The sequence below is a fragment of the Rhodamnia argentea genome, chromosome 8 (assembly GCF_020921035.1).
Source record: "Rhodamnia argentea isolate NSW1041297 chromosome 8, ASM2092103v1, whole genome shotgun sequence".
In the NCBI taxonomy this organism is placed as follows: domain Eukaryota; kingdom Viridiplantae; phylum Streptophyta; class Magnoliopsida; order Myrtales; family Myrtaceae; genus Rhodamnia; species Rhodamnia argentea.
In genome coordinates this window covers 853,727-871,729 of record NC_063157.1, presented here as the reverse complement: position 1 = coordinate 871,729, position 18,003 = coordinate 853,727, and the positions used below count along the sequence as shown (strand labels likewise).

The 18,003-nt window shown below is 43.2% G+C and overlaps 5 protein-coding genes across 12 annotated transcripts; 1 reads left to right on the top strand and 4 right to left on the bottom strand.

The window, feature by feature from the left end:
* Positions 1-373: 373 nt before the first annotated feature.
* LOC125316344 (pentatricopeptide repeat-containing protein At1g52620) lies at positions 374-2,942 on the bottom strand. Its single transcript, XM_048284444.1, has one exon. It carries the CDS (start codon positions 2,870-2,872, stop codon positions 407-409), a length of 2,466 nt encoding a protein of 821 aa, XP_048140401.1. The 5' UTR covers positions 2,873-2,942; the 3' UTR covers positions 374-406.
* A 1,063-nt stretch (positions 2,943-4,005) lies between these two features.
* Positions 4,006-7,762, bottom strand: LOC115738106 (pentatricopeptide repeat-containing protein At1g80150, mitochondrial). 7 transcript variants are annotated; one of them, XM_048284451.1, is made up of 3 exons: positions 5,575-7,762; positions 4,871-5,346; positions 4,006-4,727 (listed from the first exon to the last, which is right to left on the bottom strand). In XM_048284451.1, exon 1 carries the CDS (start codon positions 7,432-7,434, stop codon positions 6,223-6,225), a length of 1,212 nt encoding a protein of 403 aa, XP_048140408.1. In that variant the 5' UTR covers positions 7,435-7,762; the 3' UTR covers positions 4,006-4,727; positions 4,871-5,346; positions 5,575-6,222. The 7 variants fall into 7 exon arrangements, with proteins under 7 accessions (XP_048140408.1, XP_048140409.1, XP_048140411.1 ...); XM_048284452.1 differs by having other exon boundaries at positions 5,267-5,346; XM_048284454.1 differs by lacking the exon at positions 4,871-5,346 and having other exon boundaries at positions 4,006-4,366; positions 4,475-4,727.
* Positions 7,763-8,751: 989 nt separating this feature from the next.
* LOC115738102 (mediator of RNA polymerase II transcription subunit 4) lies at positions 8,752-10,198 on the top strand. Its single transcript, XM_030670613.2, has one exon. It carries the CDS (start codon positions 8,845-8,847, stop codon positions 10,090-10,092), a length of 1,248 nt encoding a protein of 415 aa, XP_030526473.1. The 5' UTR covers positions 8,752-8,844; the 3' UTR covers positions 10,093-10,198.
* Positions 10,199-10,806: 608 nt separating this feature from the next.
* Positions 10,807-13,316, bottom strand: LOC115738103 (RHOMBOID-like protein 5). 2 transcript variants are annotated; one of them, XM_030670615.2, is made up of 6 exons: positions 12,947-13,316; positions 12,193-12,356; positions 11,939-12,108; positions 11,553-11,815; positions 11,347-11,464; positions 10,807-11,060 (listed from the first exon to the last, which is right to left on the bottom strand). In XM_030670615.2, the coding sequence occupies exons 1-5, from the start codon at positions 13,246-13,248 to the stop codon at positions 11,404-11,406; spliced, it is 960 nt and encodes a 319-aa protein (XP_030526475.1). In that variant the 5' UTR covers positions 13,249-13,316; the 3' UTR covers positions 10,807-11,060; positions 11,347-11,403. The 2 variants fall into 2 exon arrangements, with proteins under 2 accessions (XP_030526475.1, XP_030526474.1); XM_030670614.2 differs by having other exon boundaries at positions 11,057-11,115.
* Positions 13,317-13,717: 401 nt separating this feature from the next.
* Positions 13,718-15,252, bottom strand: LOC115738104 (embryo-specific protein ATS3A-like). The gene is made up of 3 exons (XM_030670617.2): positions 14,944-15,252; positions 14,551-14,658; positions 13,718-14,200 (listed from the first exon to the last, which is right to left on the bottom strand). Exons 1-3 carry the CDS (start codon positions 15,235-15,237, stop codon positions 13,925-13,927), a joined length of 678 nt encoding a protein of 225 aa, XP_030526477.2. The 5' UTR covers positions 15,238-15,252; the 3' UTR covers positions 13,718-13,924.
* Between the last annotated feature and the right edge of the window lie 2,751 nt (positions 15,253-18,003).

Here is an 18,003-nt window from a genome sequence, read left to right as displayed (position 1 = left end):
TTCTGGCGGCTATCAACATTTGTTATGCTCCGGAATCAACGGGAGGATCATTTGCAATAAGCAGCATAAGTTTCTGCAAAAGAACCCTAATTTGATGTTAGTCTTCCGACAAAAGCAGCCGCCATTCTGTCCATTAACGGAAAGATTGCAAGTAAAAAAAAGCATCCACCGTCATCAAATCCAACTTAATAACAAGAGTGAAGCATCTCCTCAAAACACCAAAGGAACTGTCAGATGACGGTTCAAAACCAGATGGGACTTGACTTCACCTGAAAGGCATTTAAATTTACAGTCCTCACTCCGGAGAAAGCAATGCTGAGACAGCAATGTCCATGCATATCTATTGAATCACCCCCAGGTCGCACAACTTTTATGTCCTCGAAACACACTGAAGAATAAGGCCCTCTTATGTTACTCCCACCTCATGCACCTCTAGGTCACGTGGCTCATGATTCACCACCAGAATTTGCAAAATATAAGAAGCCTCTGAACTCCTTTCCTCGTACAAGTATTTGTCCAACATCGACGAGTATTTTGAAGCTACCTTAAGATCCTCTTTGCTCAATTTACATGGATTTAGACCCTTCAGGGCCTGTGATTGGCCTTCTAAGCAAACTCCGTGAAGCAGAGCAGCCAATAAGACAGGATCTGGAAGTAATCCCTTCTTTGTCACCTTATCATACAACATGAGAGCATCTTTAACCATTTTGTGCTGGCAAAGGCAAATAAGTATAACACTGTAAGCAGCAGCTTGTGCTGACCATTCATCCAATATCATATCTCTAAAAAGTTTTAGGAAAGTACATTTCTCCCCTTGGTATATAGTAGCTGTCTCAGATGTTAAGCAAGGTATGTTGTTGACGAGCCCATTGACAAGATAATGAAGCGTAACATCATTGGGACTGCAATTATTCTCCAGCATCAGTTCAAAAAAGGAGGCTGCTTTTTCAGGCCTTCCCTCCTTAAAATAACTGCCTATTAGTATACTGTATGTCACCACATTGGGCTCTAAGCCAGAAGATTTCATTTCAAAAAATAAATCTTCAGCTTTATCAAGATTTTTACTGCGGCAAAACCCATCTATAAGAGAGGTATAGGTGACCACGTTTGGCTTGCATTTTCTTATAATCATCTGCCTGAACATCCTCATTGCTTTGTCCAGGTCCTGCTGCTTTCCGTACCCATCAATAAGTGTGGTGTAAGTAATCTCATCTGGAATGAGCTGCTCCTTTAACATTCTGTGGAAATAAGACATTGCGTCCTTCATCATTCCGAGCCTGCAGTAACCCCTAATCATCGCGTTGTACCCAACAACACCGAGATGCAGACCCTTCTTAATTGCAAATTCGAAAATATCCTTAGCTTCTGCGATTTTTTCATGTCTTGCATACCCATCAACTATAGTAACAAAAACATATTCGTCAGGGTCTATGTTGTGGTCAAGCATCTCCATGAGTAGCAACTTGGCAGCTTCAAGCCTGCTTTTCTTGCAAAGTCCACTCAGCAAGACATTGTATATCCCTGCATCAGGGACAACTCCCCTTTCCATCATTTTTCTGTAAACTGTCAAGGCTATATCAATGTCCCCAAGGAGAACGCTTCCATGGATGAGAGCTCCATAAGTAACCATGTCAGGCTTCTCTCCTCTTTCTGCAATATCAATAAGCAAATTGCAGGCTTTCTCATAATCCCCTTGTCTGCAATATGCTAGTATCAGTGGAGTAAACGTTAACTCGTTTGATGTGAATCCTTTTCTAAGTGCCTTTCCAAGAAAACCTTCAGCTTCCCTCAGCCTCCGATCCTTACACAAAGAAGCAATCAGGCTATTATATGTCACAGTGTCTGGTTCGCAACCACTTAGAACCATATTTTCAACCATTTTCACAGCTTCCGCTGCACGACCATGCTTGTAGAGACCATTGATAATCGTGTTGTATATATACAGATTGACATCAAGACCCCTCTCCTCCATTTCAGTGATGAGCTTATCAACCAAATCAAAATTCCCTGCATTGCAAAAACCTCTGATCATGGACCCAAAAGTTTGCAGTGTGGGCAAAAAACCTTTCCAAATTAACTCCTTGAAAAGTGTGTGGGCCTTGTCGACATTCCCAATCTTAACATATCCATCAATAAGTGTATTGTAGAAGACAACATTCGGTATACAACCATGTCCCCACCTATCCTGGATCATTTTCTCACCTTCCTCAACTTTGCCTTCACTACACAAACCCCTGACCATGATGCAAACACTAAAATTATCCACGGCGTCAACACCCTCAGCATTCTCTCTATCAAGCATTTCACAGTAAACCCTGCGGGCATCCCTTGTTTCCCCATGATTCACGAGCGCATTAAGCAAACGATTACAAGCGAAAACATCTGGCGAGCAACCACAGACTTTCCGCATGGCATTATAACTCCGAAGTGCCTGATGAATCATCCCGCAATCCGCATACGAACGGATCAGAACATTCATGGCCTCGCGAGTCGGCTTAATTTCCTCACTCGTCATGCCACTCTGCACCAGTTCCATCTCCGGGAACATCCCGCATTTGGCGAGGAGCTTCAACAGCGAGGAGTAACCGCTCTCGCCGAGAGACCCGTGTTGCCGACGCCGGCCAGACGCCCAGTGGAAGAACCTCAAGGCTAATTCGGCGTCGTACACTCTATCAAACACGTGGTGGGCAACGTCGGAAACGAGGAATTCGGCATGGGAGAAGTGGTTCGCAAGGGAATCTTGCCACTGGGGAGATGGGTCGTTGAGAATACAGATGGTTTCGTTGACGAATCTCTTGAGGTGGGGTTTGAGGAAAGATGAGCCGGTTGGGTTGTGAAAGGGCTTGATGCGGGCGAGAACGTTCTTCGACATGTTCAAGAGAGAATGGAAGCTATGGAGAGGCCAGGAGATAGCGACTCCTCGGAGTTCAGTCACCCGGGTGTCACGAGCTTTTTTAATTTTTTCAACATATTCCTGAATTTTGGCCCATACGTAATATTTTCTCTCAACTTTCAATTTATTTAACATGATGTTTGAACTTTTGCTATATATTCAATCTAGTCCCTGAATTATATAAAAATGTTGAATCACAACCCTGAATTTAAATTAATGAAAAAATGGCATTTAATATTTTCATTTAATTTAGGGACTAACTTGAATATGTACCAAAAGTCCAGTGATCACATTGAACAAATTAAAAATTGAGAAACGATATTACTCATTGAGCTAAAGTTGAGAGATTCTATTGAACAAATTAAAAACTTAAGAATCATATTGTACGTTGAGCCAAAGTTCATGGATCATTTGTATCGTTATCCAAAATAATTCATCTTAGAGATGTAAGCTGCATGTGATTTTTTTTTTTTCTCTTTTGTTGAGGAAAGATTGATCTTAAACTCCTTTTTCACATAATTCATCGAAAAGCAATCTTCATGACATGGCAATGTTCCGTGCAATGTTTTTTTTTTGTTTTTTCCCGAATTGTATAACACTACCTGTATACATGATAAAATAAAATAAAATAATCACGTGTCTTGACAGTTTTGTACTTAATTATAATGTATCTCCCTGTGCACCATAAGTATGGTGTAAGCAATAGATACAATTTTGAAGACCAAAAGAAAAATGGAACTCTATGCAATAACTAAAGAACAAGAAAGTGTTGTATATTAGGAATTCAACAAATCCATGAATGCTGCACCACTCAAATTGCCTTGGCAATCAATTCAACAAGTAGTAACTTGCTTGGCAAGTACTCCTTGAGCTTGGGTCCTCCATTCAGATCCAGTTAATATCAACCAAATTTCAATCCCATATAGGTTGTACTGTACTTGAGCTGTCAATGGTATTGAGTCCAATTTAAAGGCTGCGACTCCGAACAAAACACGAGTTCGTACAGGCAAAAGAATAGCCCACACTATGCGCTCCTTCCGCGGCGCATGGTCACTCAGCATGAAAAACAGGTTCATTCTTCCATTTTGTGCCTACCATTACGCACTCGGATCCGGCTCATTGGTGCGTTCTCTTTGCAACTCCATCAACATGCCCGCCCTAGACCTTAGTAATCAATAAAAGATGCCAAGTGGAAATGTTGCATGCTTGTGCATATACAATGCATCAACAGGAAGCCATGACTTATAAACAACATTATCAGTAACAAGAGTAAGACTGAACCAAGGGTCAGCTCCCAAAGAATTACAGCATTTCCATGAAAACATAGCCAACGACAAAAAGTATCTCCATATTGCTCTGGAACTTTCCACTTTCTCTAATACTTGATCATTCAACTTGAAGCCATAGGCCGTATCAAAAGAATCTGTCAATGCCGTGCGACTGAAATTGATGGAAAACAATTCTGGCTCATACCTATTGCATCAAAGTATTGATGGGTATATAGTAAGCATTCATCTCCATAACAAGACAAGTGCCAAGGCTGAGGGTTCAAGATGTTGGTAGCAATCACTTATCTATTACCTTCATAGAGGAGCTAGGTCCCTACTGCAGTGGCAGGATTTAATTGCCACGCGACCACCATGAAAGAATCAGAGCCTCGTAAGGAAGCAAGCGCGAGAACTCGAAACCAACCATTTCTTTTTCAAACTGAAAAAGAAAAGAATTGCTTCTGTTGGTTATTTGCTATATGCTCTTGACCAGTATCCTAACAGAGGCAGCAGCTATTCTCATGGAAGCTGTAGCAAGCTCGATCTTGTCCTGTTGATCAGAACTTCTGCACTTATAAATCAGAGTATTAGCAACATGTTTGATCTCTGTAAATGGATTAGATACAAAAAATATGTGGATCAAACAAGCTGAGAGAATTATTGCTTGAGCTAAAGGGATGCAAAGTCATTCAGCACCAAAATTGTTTACCTAGGACAACTTCAAGGCTCGAAGTTAGAATTTCTCTCTTGCTTCATTTTCCAAAAAAGAAATGTTCAAAAAGCCCCATAATTCCTATTTCCAATATGTCAAAAGGATTACAATATGGTCAGCCAGATGCATGGGCAAGCCTTCTTTCAAAAGGAAAGTTTAATTGCAGTATAGAAATTGCATTGCATGCCTACCATGCCTCAGCCATTCATGACATCAAAGAGGCCCATATGATCCGTTGATGAGTGCTTTCTTACTTTTCAGGTAAAATTCAAAGGTTCAATATCTTTTACTCAGTAATCAAACTCCAGTCCAAAATGGAAGAGGTTAACATAATCACAAACTAAATTCTCTCTGTAATTCAATACAAAATTCTTGATATTACAGCTTATGTACCTGTAATCTGTTAAATAGATCTCATCAAATACAAAAAGATAAGTCATAGAATAGACCTTGTACACAGGTACTCGTGAAACCTACATAAAAAGTCAGACTAAAAGAAGCAATTCAGATTCAGAAACAAATCGAGCTTCCACTAAATGTGAGCTTAAAACTACTCAGGTTGGAATTTTCTTTCAAAAACATGAAAAAGGAAAGACGTATTACTTCAAAATCTTGAGGACAGGTAAATATGTAATCATATATCATAATGCTTGGCTGGATGGATACATACTAAAGGTGAGCGAGGGAAATATGAGACGTACTGTGCTAGTTATTCCGACTAAACCTCTCTCTCACCATGCCTTGAACCTCTGTCCTTGAGGTATGGTCACCTTTAGTCCAACCACAAGGCCATGAAAGAAGGCTGGTCATTCCATGCCAGATGCACTGACAGCCTGACGAGGTCCCTCTGTGTCCATCGCCATCCATTCTCAGAAAAGAGCTGAATAGACAAGCCCACTGAGAAAACTCAGAAGTCAAATCTATCAGGACAAACAATGGGGACTGGGGACAATTTTCAGGAGGTAGCTAGTGTTAATGTCAAATTCATCCTCTAAACTAATTCTATATGGAGAAGTCTAGGAAACCACAGCCTTAACATGCAAAGGGTTTCTTCATGCTCGTGGTCATGCACGCGGTCGTGAGGGAGAGGGAGAGAGAGAGAGTGAGAGAGATTACATTACAAACAATGGCAACTACATGGTTGTCATCCACCTGGAACACTCATTTTGTAGCAAAAAACCCAAGATCCATAGGCTGGGGAAACCAATGTTCCTTAGAATGATTATGATATACGCTTGCTCCTTTGATCTCATGTTGATATCACAGTGCTCTGAAATTTCAAGTTAGGCATGACAGCACTGATTGTCTGAAATAATTTTAAGAGGTTCATCATCCGCCCAAAATCGTCTCTAGGATAATTTGGACCGAAAAGAGTCCATCTGTATCTCAGAAAAAGGTGGCATCTTTTTCCGAGCCAATGCTATGATCATCTTAGCTTTCCCAGGCTGCTGACTTTTCTTTAGGCCTTCGAGAAGTGCAATAATGGAATCGACGCTAGGAAACCAACTTCTTCGCATGCAGTCCTTACACATTGAATATGCCAAATCCAAATCGCCTCCCCTACAAAGGTAATGGATCATGGTCTGGTAAATCTTAATATTTGGTCTGTATCCTTTGCCATGTAATGCAGAATAAACCCTCTTGGCCATTTCAGGATATCCCGCGAGGAAGAACCCTTTAATCACCAAATTATACGTGACTTCATCAGGGTCAATCCCAATTTTGTTCATCAAAGCAGCCATCTTATGAGCATTCCAAGCTCTCCGCCTATTTACCAAGTACTGAATTCTAACATTGAAAGTTGCTAGATTCGGCAAACAACCCTTATGCACCATAAGATTCCACAAACCGTTACCAAGTTCCCACCTATTATTCTTGTAGGCAGCGGACATTAGCGTAGTATATGTAACTATGTCTGGTCTGATGCCAGATTTCTCCATCTGTACCATGACTAAATAAGCCTTCTCCAAAAAAGACATTTCACAGAATGCCTTAATAACAATGTTAATAGATATTATATCCAGCTCTACACTAAACCTTTGTGGAACCTCGCTAAGGAAGGCCTCAATAGCTATTAAATCACGCGCTTCTATCAAAACCTGCAATGTAGCATTGAAAGACTTGACAGACCTTTTACAACCAAACAAGTGCATGTCATGGAAAGTGTCAAGAGCGTGTTTAACCATTCCGGCCTTACCATACAGCATGATAATCCTCACAATGAACCCCTCACGGCGACCCTGTGGAAGGGCCTTCTGCTGCTCAAGCAATTGCTCAATGTAGTCAAAACGACCAGCGCCTGCTAGCCTAGAAATCGTGTCCTCAAAAGCAAAACGGTTCTCAATAACAAGGCGGTTGTGAGCATTCGCCCTAAATAGGTGAAATAGCTTATCAGGGTCTCTTTCAGATTTGAGCTTCATCAGAGCAGGTTCCTCTATCGTCTTTGCCTTGTGAATATGGCTTGATACAGCTGCCGGACTACTGTTCGATGAAATGGCGGTGGCCGTGGCGGCGGCGGTGGCAGCATGGCAAAATCTGCGAATGGGACGCAGAGAAAGCATATTCTGGGATTCTCTTCACACGGAAACATACCCACGAAGCGAACTCAACAATCCAAACACAAACTCCAGGCGACGTTCACAGCCCATACAATAAAACCAAAAAGAACAGGGACTCGAATCGCCCCCAACAAAAAAAGTCTAGTGCAATCACCGGAAAACGTCAAAAATGCCTCCTTTCCGAGATTTCCCGGGAGCCCAATGCCGAATAACATTTAATCCCGAGCAGTATGTCTTTCTCTATCTTACACGAGAAGAATCCAAGAAATCAGCTGGCTGCTGCTACAAGAACGTCCTCAATGTCAGACAAACAGAGACAGAACACCAGCAACGTAGACCCATATAAGAGAAGAACAAAGGGGAGCGAACGGCGGATCAGAGCAACCATTCATCGTCTGAATCAGATTGAAAAACTGGGTCTTCTTGGGTTCAACATAGAGAACGGATAAGAACCCTAGAGGAGCGACTTAGTAACAGAAACAGGGATTGAAATCGCCGTGGAACACGGCGGTGGATCTGAGATAGGCCGAACTCATTCCTTGGTGGGCGCTCTGCAGCTCCGATATCATGAGGCACTGGCGGAGGGGTTTTGGAGAGTCGGGGTTTTAATGTGTGCGGTGCATGGTAAGCATGCTGTGGACCTCCTCTGAATCTTTCTCCGTGCGATTGGGTTACCTGACTGACCGGCCCGTGCTGGATTGCATCGTGGCTTAGCAGGTGCCCATAGAATTAATTAAACATGTTTTCTTTCAAAATTCTAGCCAAAAAAAAAACGTACTAGCGAGATAAACTAAGTTTTCCTTGGATAATCTTTTTATGGGGTAACGACATAAATAATTTTTTAACTTTGACTTAATATGCAATATAATTTTTGAATTTTTAATTTGTTTAATTGTGATCCCAAACCTTTTGATAAATGTTCAATATAATCCGTTAACTATATGAAGATATCCAATGTAGCTTTTTCATTAATTTGAGATCAATGATAATATTGAACATTTCATTCGATTCATGGATTAAATTAAGCATGTACCAGAGATTCGGGGGATTAATATTGCACATATTAAAAGCTTCGGGATCCACATTGAATCAATTGAAAAATTCATGGATCACGTTATACATTGAGTTAAAATTCAGGAACTATTTATATCATTTTTCCCTTTCTTTTTTATTGGGTCTCCACGTCTTTCCATTCCTATACATAATTTTGCTCGTATTAATAAAAACGTTAAATATGTCTCGACCAAGAAATCAACCTTTGGTTAAAAAAAAGCCGTAACTAATGTAACGCTATGCCAAATACGGAAGAAGCCGCTTGAATGTGCAATTGTCGCCCTTCGTCTCGATCCCCTCTTGAATCTCTGCGGTTCTTCGTCTCCGTCTCTCCGGTCGCCGGAACCCTAAATAGCGGCGATGCTTCAACACCAGATCTCGCATTCTCCGGCCAGGCTCGGCCTCACGAGCCCCACCAGCTCCAGCTCGCCTTCTCTCCCGAGCACCAATCCCCCCAAATTCACTACCGCCGCCTCCTCCTCCCACCAGCAGCCGCACCACCATCCAAACCTCCCCTCGTCCTCCGCCGCCCCCGCCACCTCCTCGACCCTCCTGTCTCTCCTCCCGCCTCTCCCCCGGGCCCAATCGCTCCTCCTCCAGATGTCCTCCCTCGCCTCCAAGCTCTTCGACGTCTCCCCTAATCGCGCTCTCTGGCTCTCCTCCTTCCGCGGCTCTCTCCCTTCCTTCCTCTCCTCTCAGCCGCAGTCTCAGCCCGCTCAATCGCACGTCGCCCTTCACGATCCACCTCCGTCTTCGACTAAGGAGATCCTTTCCCTCTTCACTTCTCTCCAGACTCAGCTCTTCAAGGCCGTCGCTGAGCTGCAGGAGATCCTCGACCTCCAGGACGCCAAGCACAAGCTCGCCCGCGAGATCCGGTCCAAGGACTCCGCCCTCCTCTCCTTTGCCAACCGCCTCAAGGACGCCGAGCGCGTCCTCGATGTCCTGGTCGATGATTACGCTGACTATCGCCGTCCAAAGCGGTCGAGATCCGCCTCTGCCATGGAGGAGGACGGGGATGATGATCTCAGCAGCTCGACCACGGTCGCCTCGAGGCTGAATCTGTCCGACATTGTCTCCTATGCGCATAGGATTAGCTACACCACATTCGCGCCGCCAGATTTCGGTGCGGGACAGGCTCCTCTTAGAGGGGCTCTGCCTCCGGCTCCCCAGGACGAGCAAATGCGCGTCTCGCAGCTGTACAGTGTCGATGATATCCATCTGCCGAAATCGGCGGTCCAGGATGATGACAAAGCGAGTATATCAATGGTCGAGACGCTTGCAAACATGAATGTGCCGGCAATCCCAGTGTTACCTCCGAACATCGTCGTCCCATCCGGCTGGAAACCAGGGATGCCGGTGGAATTGCCTACCGACTTGCCTGTTCCACCACCTGGATGGAAACCGGGCGATCCGATCACATTGCCCCCAATAGACACCCTTCCTGTTCGCAGGCCTGAGGAGCCACAATTGCAACCGGCTGGTCTGCCAGGATTGCATAAGGAGCCCGAGACCATACAGGTCCGGCATGTCGACCTCGAACTTCCAGATACTTTTGACGACAGCAGTGACTACAGTAGCGACGAGGCAAGCTCTGAAGATGATGAGTGAACCGATATGGGGGGTCTCTGTAATCGGATTGCCATTGTAGAATAATTCTGAGTGCTCCTTGTATGAACTTGATCATTTATCTAATAGGATGTTTCTTTCTTCCTGGTGATTCCTTCAGATGCTACTTGAGAATACTTCATCCTAAATCTTGAAGCTTTGAACTTTGACTACAGAATTGGATCAGGAACAGAACCACATTGAGTAGGTCATAAAAAAATGGTAGTTATAGCTTCTGTTGCTGATTTTTCTTCTGTGGTTTGCAAGCTGCAAGCTACATGTTTGAGTTGGGTCGTTGCTCTGCTTGTGATCTCTTGAAATGGCTGAATCTGGATATGAAAAGCTCCTATTGAAATTAAAGCTTGTTAGATGGAATTTGAGATCCTAGAGCCTTGGCCATTCTTGATGCGCCACTTGTTAAACATGTGTTGCTAAGTTTCATGAAAATGAGTTAAAGCAAAATTATCTTCAGAGTCCTGCAAACCGACAGTTCATTTAGATTTGCAGAGAAAACAATCGAACTCCGAGATTCTGTTTTCCGCAATGGAAAAGGTCACGAGCCAAACTTGTCTTAAATCGCAGTTTCGTGTTGCTCACATCATTTTGACTGTTGATGAGCACTTCATCTAACAAATATTTCCTGCTTACGTGCTCCTACAACAATGCTCCTTACAGAATGGCCACAAGAAGGAAGCATGTTGCGAGAACGGCTATTTGGAACGAACTTGAAAAGTTAAGGCAGAGGGTAAATGTCTATCTATAACTGGAGACCGAACCGCCCTTTAACTCCTGCTCCTCGAGAAGAAAAGCCAAATTCGAGCGAGTTATTATGCGTAACATGATCAAGTAGACATATGTTTTGCATTATTGGGTACAGAAACTATCAGTCTTCCAAACTGTCTTCTGATAGCCGCTTCACCAGTCTCCTGATTGTGTTGCTTTCTGTTGATATGCGCAGGGAAGCATGTAACCTTGGAAAGAATCACATTTTTGACATAAAAATTGGATGAGATACAGTGATATGTTCTGCAGAAAGCAAGAGATGCAACTGTTCATTTTCTGTCGCTCCAAGCGACGAGGAAAACCAGACATTCATTAAGATACTACCGTACTAGCATTACATATAAATTGGCGTTTTGAGATCCACTGGCACATATATACAAGCAACTCAAACTTCCGTGATGTTCGTTGGCATATTGCCACCCTTCAGCAATTGATGATGCCACGAACTTTATTCCAGGGAAGTTAGTTTGGTACCTGATGTTTTGCTCAAAGAAGAGGTGGCGGGATCGAAACAATGGCATCATCCATTCTCTAAAATGGCATTGTCTTCAGAACCTGGCCGTTGAACAGCTTAGCCAATCCTGAAGCATATCTGTCATCAAATCAAAAGCATCAGAGGACTGTTGCGAGGGAAAGATCATCGGTATTGAAGCGAAGGATATCCACAGAAGGTCAGTTACCCTGCAACTAAGAGGATCAAAGCCGTGACCCATAAGCAATATTGGTAGCTCTTATGCTTGGACTTTTTGTGCTTCACGTCGTATCCATCGGGGATGTACCTCCTGCTTACATACCCGAATTGGGGACGAATCAGGAGAACAAACCCTAAAAGGAACCCGGAGATGAACCCTCCAATATGCGCTGAGTTGTCCACATGAGGTATGAGAAGCCCGATGGCCAGATTTATGGCAACAACAATCACTAGAGTGAAAAGAGCTGTGCACTGAATGGACAAGAATTAGAAAACCTTGCCCTCAGAACCTTTTTATTTTTAGGCCACCCTTGCCCCCTGGAACTAGAAAGTCTACAATCAAGCAGGTTCAACTTACTGGAAGTTAGAATTTACCTTATTCGCATAAATGGTCCAGTTTGTGATCAGCTCAGAAAGCATAGCTCCCAACAGTCCAAAAAGAGCACCGGATGCCCCGACTGATATTTTCGAGTCTCCATCGATGGTAAGTGTAGATAACAAGCTTCCCCCCAAGCCAGAGAGCACATATAAAGCTCCGATTTTCACTGCACAAGCATGGTTCTCAGAATCAGTGGTGATTGGGAAACATTAGTCAGCTTAATTTATACTCTCTAGAGTGTAATTCTTACGAAATCCGAACTCTTGCTCGAGTCCTATGCCAACAACCATGAGGCTCAACATGTTAGTAGCCAGATGTAAGACTCCCGCATGAAGCCATATGCAGGATATCATTCGCCATCCTTGAGCATCTTCCACCACAAGTTTTCGCTCGAGGCCTCCGAGTCTTTCCAGCCTGCACAGAAGAATGTACTAGGTATATCCAATATGACATTCTCCTCAAAATTTCATGTCCACGTCTAATGCGTTTGGGGCTTTGAACCCACATTCGAGACGTTCTGCCTAACTTCTGCCAAACCATCAGGCTAAATCGACTCTGTATACTCATATGCACATCCTTTGGATGGAAAACCTGCTTTTCCAATGGAGCTTCTTTTTTGTCTGTGGTAGTAGAATTTAGGCAGGGTTTATCAATGAGATGAAATCTCTTTCAACTCTCTTACAGACTCTAGTGAACTTAAACAGAGATAAATGCACCAACTCATCGTCAAGCTCTACCATATTATTGAAACTGTACGACAATCATTTCATGTCCTTCACTGAACAAGCCGAAATGCTTGGCTTCAGAAAGAATTTCTACACTTGAAACGGTTCATAACACGAAAATGGAAAGAGGAGAAAAGAAATTCCTGACCCCTCGGCTGGCTTATCAGAAGGGTTTACAAATTAGAATTAACGTATCAGTTTGCTGTATCGAAAGAAATTAAAACAAGAGGAAGATGGATAAAGATAAATGATAGATCACAAAATACAGAGCCTTCTTACGTGATGACGGAGGGACCTAAGAGAGGGTTCTCCTTCAATGGCTGAAAAGAGAACCTCCCTAGCAGAGGATACAAGGTGCAACCCACAGGCTCCTTTCTGGGGCAGTCGTTGACGTACATCGTGTACACGAAGAGCCCGATGTTGGCCAAGAAGATGACCGGGACGATCCACGAGAACCACTGCTTCGGAGGCGGTGGAGGCGGAAAATGGTGATGGGCGGGACGGCGCATCCTGGTGCCCTTCTCTATATCCATTGGGGGTGATGGTGACGAGGGCGGCGAGGGGGATGACGACTTCCCCATCGAGGAGAAGAGGAAGGGAGGAGTGCACGAGGCACCAACCCTTTTCACGGTGGTTGACGGGGCTGTGTTGAAGGGGGAGAGAGAGAGAGAGAGAGAGAGAGGAGGGTTGGATGGTGAAGAATGAATCTTAGGTGGGATGGGAGTTAAGTTCGGTATTTTTCCCGCTAATAAAAAGGGTTGTGTTGGTGAAATTATTAAATACTGTAACTGATGGTTGTGATTTTATACGATTTAAACCAATATAATTCATGACCATCTCATAAACAATCAAAAGTTTCAAACTTTATAGATTAGATTCAATTGCCCACCTTCCCTGGTAATTTTGTTTCTAAGTGCCGTTGCGGCTTTTTTGATCCGTTAAAAGTGTCCTTTTGATGGTAAATAACTTGAGGATCAAGCGCCTAAACAGAGATGAACTTTAATTGCTTATAGGGGAGAGCCGATTCTGCGAAACACACAATGCACAGTGTTCTTGAGAAACTGCAGAATGGCGAAGATTTTGCTCGCAGTCCTGAAATATTTAAGAATATAACGGAAACAGAGACGAATACATTCCTGAAATATTTAAAATGTGCGTCTTATTGTCTTGATCTCATCCTCACCTTGCTCGATACAAACCACCAGCAGTCCACCTAGAGAACTCCCACCAAGTAGCAACATGTGCAAGCAAATTCTACTACATAGCGGACGAGGATACCGATGCTAAATAGCCGCTGCAACGGTTGAAACCCCACCATACGTCACCCGGAATGAAGGTGTTGTAGTAAAAAGTCACAGTCTTGGTGTTATAGCCGTAGACGGTCACGGTTTCGGGTTTCCACCCGTCGTATCCGCTCCGGTAGAGGTAGATGTAGCAGACTTGGTACGTGCAGGGTCCATGTATGTCGAACGTATCGGTGGAGCATCGCTCGAATGTACGAGTCGATGGATCATCCAGCCTAGGCACATAGACCTGATCGGCCATGTCAAGATGAGGTCAGAAGTTGGATCTCATTTAGCTAAAGTATCCTTTGAAACAGGAAAAGAAAACAGGGTTCGCATCTGCTGGCTAGAAATACAAGCAGTAACGGAATACCCAATTATCAAGATACGGAACTCTTCTTGATTTATGAGCTGTGACTATTTTCATCAGCTAATCGATGCATTTATTGCAGGAACAGGTAACATCCTTGATGGGCAATCATCCTTAACCACTAAGAAAGTAAAATCCAGTTGCAAATGATCAAAAGATGTTATTGTGCTCCGACCGGAAATCACACGGACCAAAATACCTTGGACCGGACATAGGATCTAGCAGTTTACCTGATTTCCATATGCATCCCCAAACGAAAGACTGATCTGGTCACGAGTATACGAAGTTGAAGAGCAGCTCGTCTTTATTGACACAGTGTACGAACAGCTGTTCTCGTTCTGAAATGCAACACCTCAAACTCACTTTCCACTCAAAAGTGATTTTCAAGCAAGCAATACGAGTCTCCAAAAGAAAGAGCGAGAAAGGGAGGGGAAAGGATAACGCCAGTCTCATTCCCAAACAGAGTAGGAACTTCATCAGACGCTTCAGATTGCTCAAATCTCTAGTAAAATCGCCGATCCATGTCTTTCTCTCCCTCAGAAACAGCTTTATCAAAAGCGGCTGGATTCACCCATAAGAGCTAGAAAATCAAGAACAAAATGGATGGGAGAGAGTGTTCATACCCGAGTCTCGTTGACCTTGAAGGATTTGAGGGCATGAGGGACTGATCCCGACCCATCTGAAGTGAAGGGTCTGCCATGGGAAAGAATCGAGAGCAGAGCGAAACAGAGGAGAAAAGTCAGAACTTTGTTCATCTCTTTCGCTCGACCTTTTCCGTAGATGTCGATAAATCTGTCTGTACAAAACTCAAACTTGTTTATATGAAGGGGAAATGAGAAGTCTTTGGTCATTGATTTACAAGATTCCAAAGGTACATTCGCTGGCTCATCGTCATAATAATTAATCATCGTTTCCATTTCAACCCCTCTGCCATTGTCACGGACGGATGGCGACGCGAATCTTTGCCACTTTTCTCATGAAGGGGAGGGCCCAAAAGGCCCAAGCTGCAAACTTTCCCTCACGATGTATATCTGTCAATGCCGGTTAAAGAAGCCCAAAATCATGTTATGTTTGATGGAGATTGTGCTTGATATAAGTTCCGTTTCTTTAATGAAAAATAAATTATTTACAAAATTATATGAAAAATCATTGTTTGTATCGAATAAAATATGTTTCAGCATCGATAACAATTTTTGTCTAACTATTTTCCTGAATGATGAATTTTTTTTTATTCGCCCATTCCTTAAGCGATATAAACAGCTATTTTTATAAAAATATATTTCGAATCATTCTTTTTTTTTTATAAACGAATGCAGGTAGTGCAACTAACGACATTAGGGATTATCGGTTCCCTGTCCGATCCGGTTCTCCTCAAGAATCGGGAGCCGGACATTTTTCGTAACCGAGGACCGAATCGGCCACCAGAGAACCGGGAACCAATAACACGACAAATTTTTGCACGTCTATTCGATTTCACGTCCATTCTCTACACATCTGCTTCTTTGAAAGATATTTTGTGCCCAAAAATCCTTCCAACCAAACAAAGAAGTCTAATAATTCTTCAGCTGTGCAAGCAGTTGTCAGCTACGCGAGCAAACAACTATCTTCTTAGTCATAAGCCAAGAAAAGTAACATGAGCATCTTATAAGCTATGGAAGCCGACAAACAATCACAACGCTCATGCAGCAACAAAACAACTCTTTTTTCATGGTACAATATCATTTTTTTTTAAAATTCGATCAATCGGGTCTTATGTCCTTGGAATCGGGAACTGGACCGCCCGGCCACCGGTTCCAATATTAAGAACCAAGAACCGGACCGGACTCATCTAGAACCGGGAATAGGACCACAGCTTGATCCAGGCGATTTCCGATTTGGGCGGTCCGATTTGCTCACCCCTAAACGACATCATACGACTAACTTGGGTAATCATTACTCGAAAATGTTCCGTCCGATCACGAGTAAATAACCTTAATTTATATATCTTAACGATATCTCCAACGTTATCTTTTAAAATGCTTTTCTATAACTTATACCGAAATGCAAATTTTGACTACGACTAACAATTTCATCTTTCCACATGTGAATCATCCTAAACAATAGTATGTATTTTTCAACAAAATCAATAATTAGATTTTTCTAACTATGGTGCGTTCTAATTTTTTTCTTCAACAATTGCATCGAACTTTTAAAGGCTATGAATGAGAATTTTCCATAAGCAATACGCTTATCGACGTGTCGGTGGAATCCTAATACGATGCATCGACCCAACAAATATGTAAAACGATATGTGTTTGAACAAGTTGGGGCCTCGTTTGGGTCGTCATTGATTTCAATTCTTAGTCTCTTAATGTTTTGAAATAAATCAAAATTTGGATCATACAAGTTAGATGGAAAGTGGTGTTTTTAGTAACAGACGGTGAGAAACACTTAATAATCTCTCCTTACGAGATGTCCAAATAAAAACATCCAATTTTAAAAATCGATAAATTATTCATACTAAAAGGGTTATATCCATTGATAAGTTGTGAACAGTTTACCCATGGATAATCTCTTTACCATCACACCCATCTATATTTTGAATTTTACAAGTGAAAACTAGTTTGTAATCTTGATAAATTAAAAGAACAAGTCTAGAAAACTCTAGCAAATAAAGGAAACTTGTAATCTGAAAAAAGAAACAGGTGCCCAGTGTTCGCTGCCGCCATCACCGCCGGTGCCGGCGCAACTCTCTCTCTCTCTCTCTCTCTCTCTCCGAAGCTCAACTGTATCGGTGAAATCATGCCCCACCCCTGCGTCCATGCATGTGTGCGATCACCTTCGGAGGAAATCATCGAAGATTAGGCCTCCACTGCGGCCGTGGAGGCCGCTGATCTCTCGAGACCGTTAATCAGGGTCGAGTGGGCGAGGGGTTGGTGTCGCTGGTGAGTTGAGGCGTGACGGCAACGGCGCTTGGCAGCGGTGGTCGGCGACGTCGCGCCATGTGCTGAATCGCGTCACTGAATACGCTTACCTGCGATGGTTGTCCGTCTGGAAAGCTTTGAGAAAGGAATTGCCACGTGGTGCGAAGCCATCGGCTGTTCACCATCCCAGGCGAGTCCCTACCCTATCCTCTAGAAAGTCCACGACCGGTGGACCGTTGACTGTCCCTTAAAGGTCTCTCCTTTTCCGCTGTTGCGTGCGGTGCGTTGGAGGAGGAAGCCAAACACAACACCAATTATTCACGCCTCACCCACTTTCTCACGTTTGGTTTGGAAAAACAGAGCGAGCTCTCGAGATGCCCACGCCTCGAACTTCACCAAAAACCCACCTACTCCTCACCCGTACGTGCCCCCAAATCCATGAATCTCCACGAGGATTTGGAAATTACGACTCGTATTAAGGTAATGAAGTGGTCTCGTGTCGGCAGCAAAAGATTCGTTAAGAGATTGATTTCTCCTGTGATCTAACTCGTTGAATCGAGTAAGTATCGGAACTCTTTTTTATGGTATGTAATCTATAATAGAGTGTACAGCTGCTCCTTGAGGAATATTTGCATTTGCATTGACCACAAATCAACTCTAATTTCCCAGTCCAACCGAGGTGTGAAGCTCCGAAGCAAGCAAACAAAAAGGAGAAAAGGAGAAAAAACAGAGACTTTCCTCGGCATTTCCACGGGTTCAACAAACAACAAACTCCTGCCC

What these genes read in the sequence shown, in the direction of transcription:
- LOC115738103 (XM_030670615.2), bottom strand. Translation starts at nt 13,248, where the DNA reads ATGGGGAAGTCGTCATCCCCCTCGCCGCCCTCGTCACCATCACCCCCA. An exon ending in TTAGGTCCCTCCGTCATCAC is followed by an intron (nt 12,357 to 12,946) that starts GTAAGAAGGCTC and finishes TCTTCTGTGCAG; the next exon opens with GCTGGAAAGACTCGGAGGCC. An exon ending in CGAGCAAGAGTTCGGATTTC is followed by an intron (nt 12,109 to 12,192) that starts GTAAGAATTACA and finishes ATGCTTGTGCAG; the next exon opens with TGAAAATCGGAGCTTTATAT.
- LOC125316344 (XM_048284444.1), bottom strand. Translation starts at nt 2,872, where the DNA reads ATGTCGAAGAACGTTCTCGCCCGCATCAAGCCCTTTCACAACCCAACC.
- LOC115738106 (XM_048284451.1), bottom strand. Translation starts at nt 7,434, where the DNA reads ATGCTTTCTCTGCGTCCCATTCGCAGATTTTGCCATGCTGCCACCGCC.
- LOC115738102 (XM_030670613.2), top strand. Translation starts at nt 8,845, where the DNA reads ATGCTTCAACACCAGATCTCGCATTCTCCGGCCAGGCTCGGCCTCACG.
- LOC115738104 (XM_030670617.2), bottom strand. Translation starts at nt 15,237, where the DNA reads ATGGAAACGATGATTAATTATTATGACGATGAGCCAGCGAATGTACCT. An exon ending in TCAAGGTCAACGAGACTCGG is followed by an intron (nt 14,659 to 14,943) that starts GTATGAACACTC and finishes GTTGCATTTCAG; the next exon opens with AACGAGAACAGCTGTTCGTA. An exon ending in GGGATGCATATGGAAATCAG is followed by an intron (nt 14,201 to 14,550) that starts GTAAACTGCTAG and finishes ATGGCCGATCAG; the next exon opens with GTCTATGTGCCTAGGCTGGA.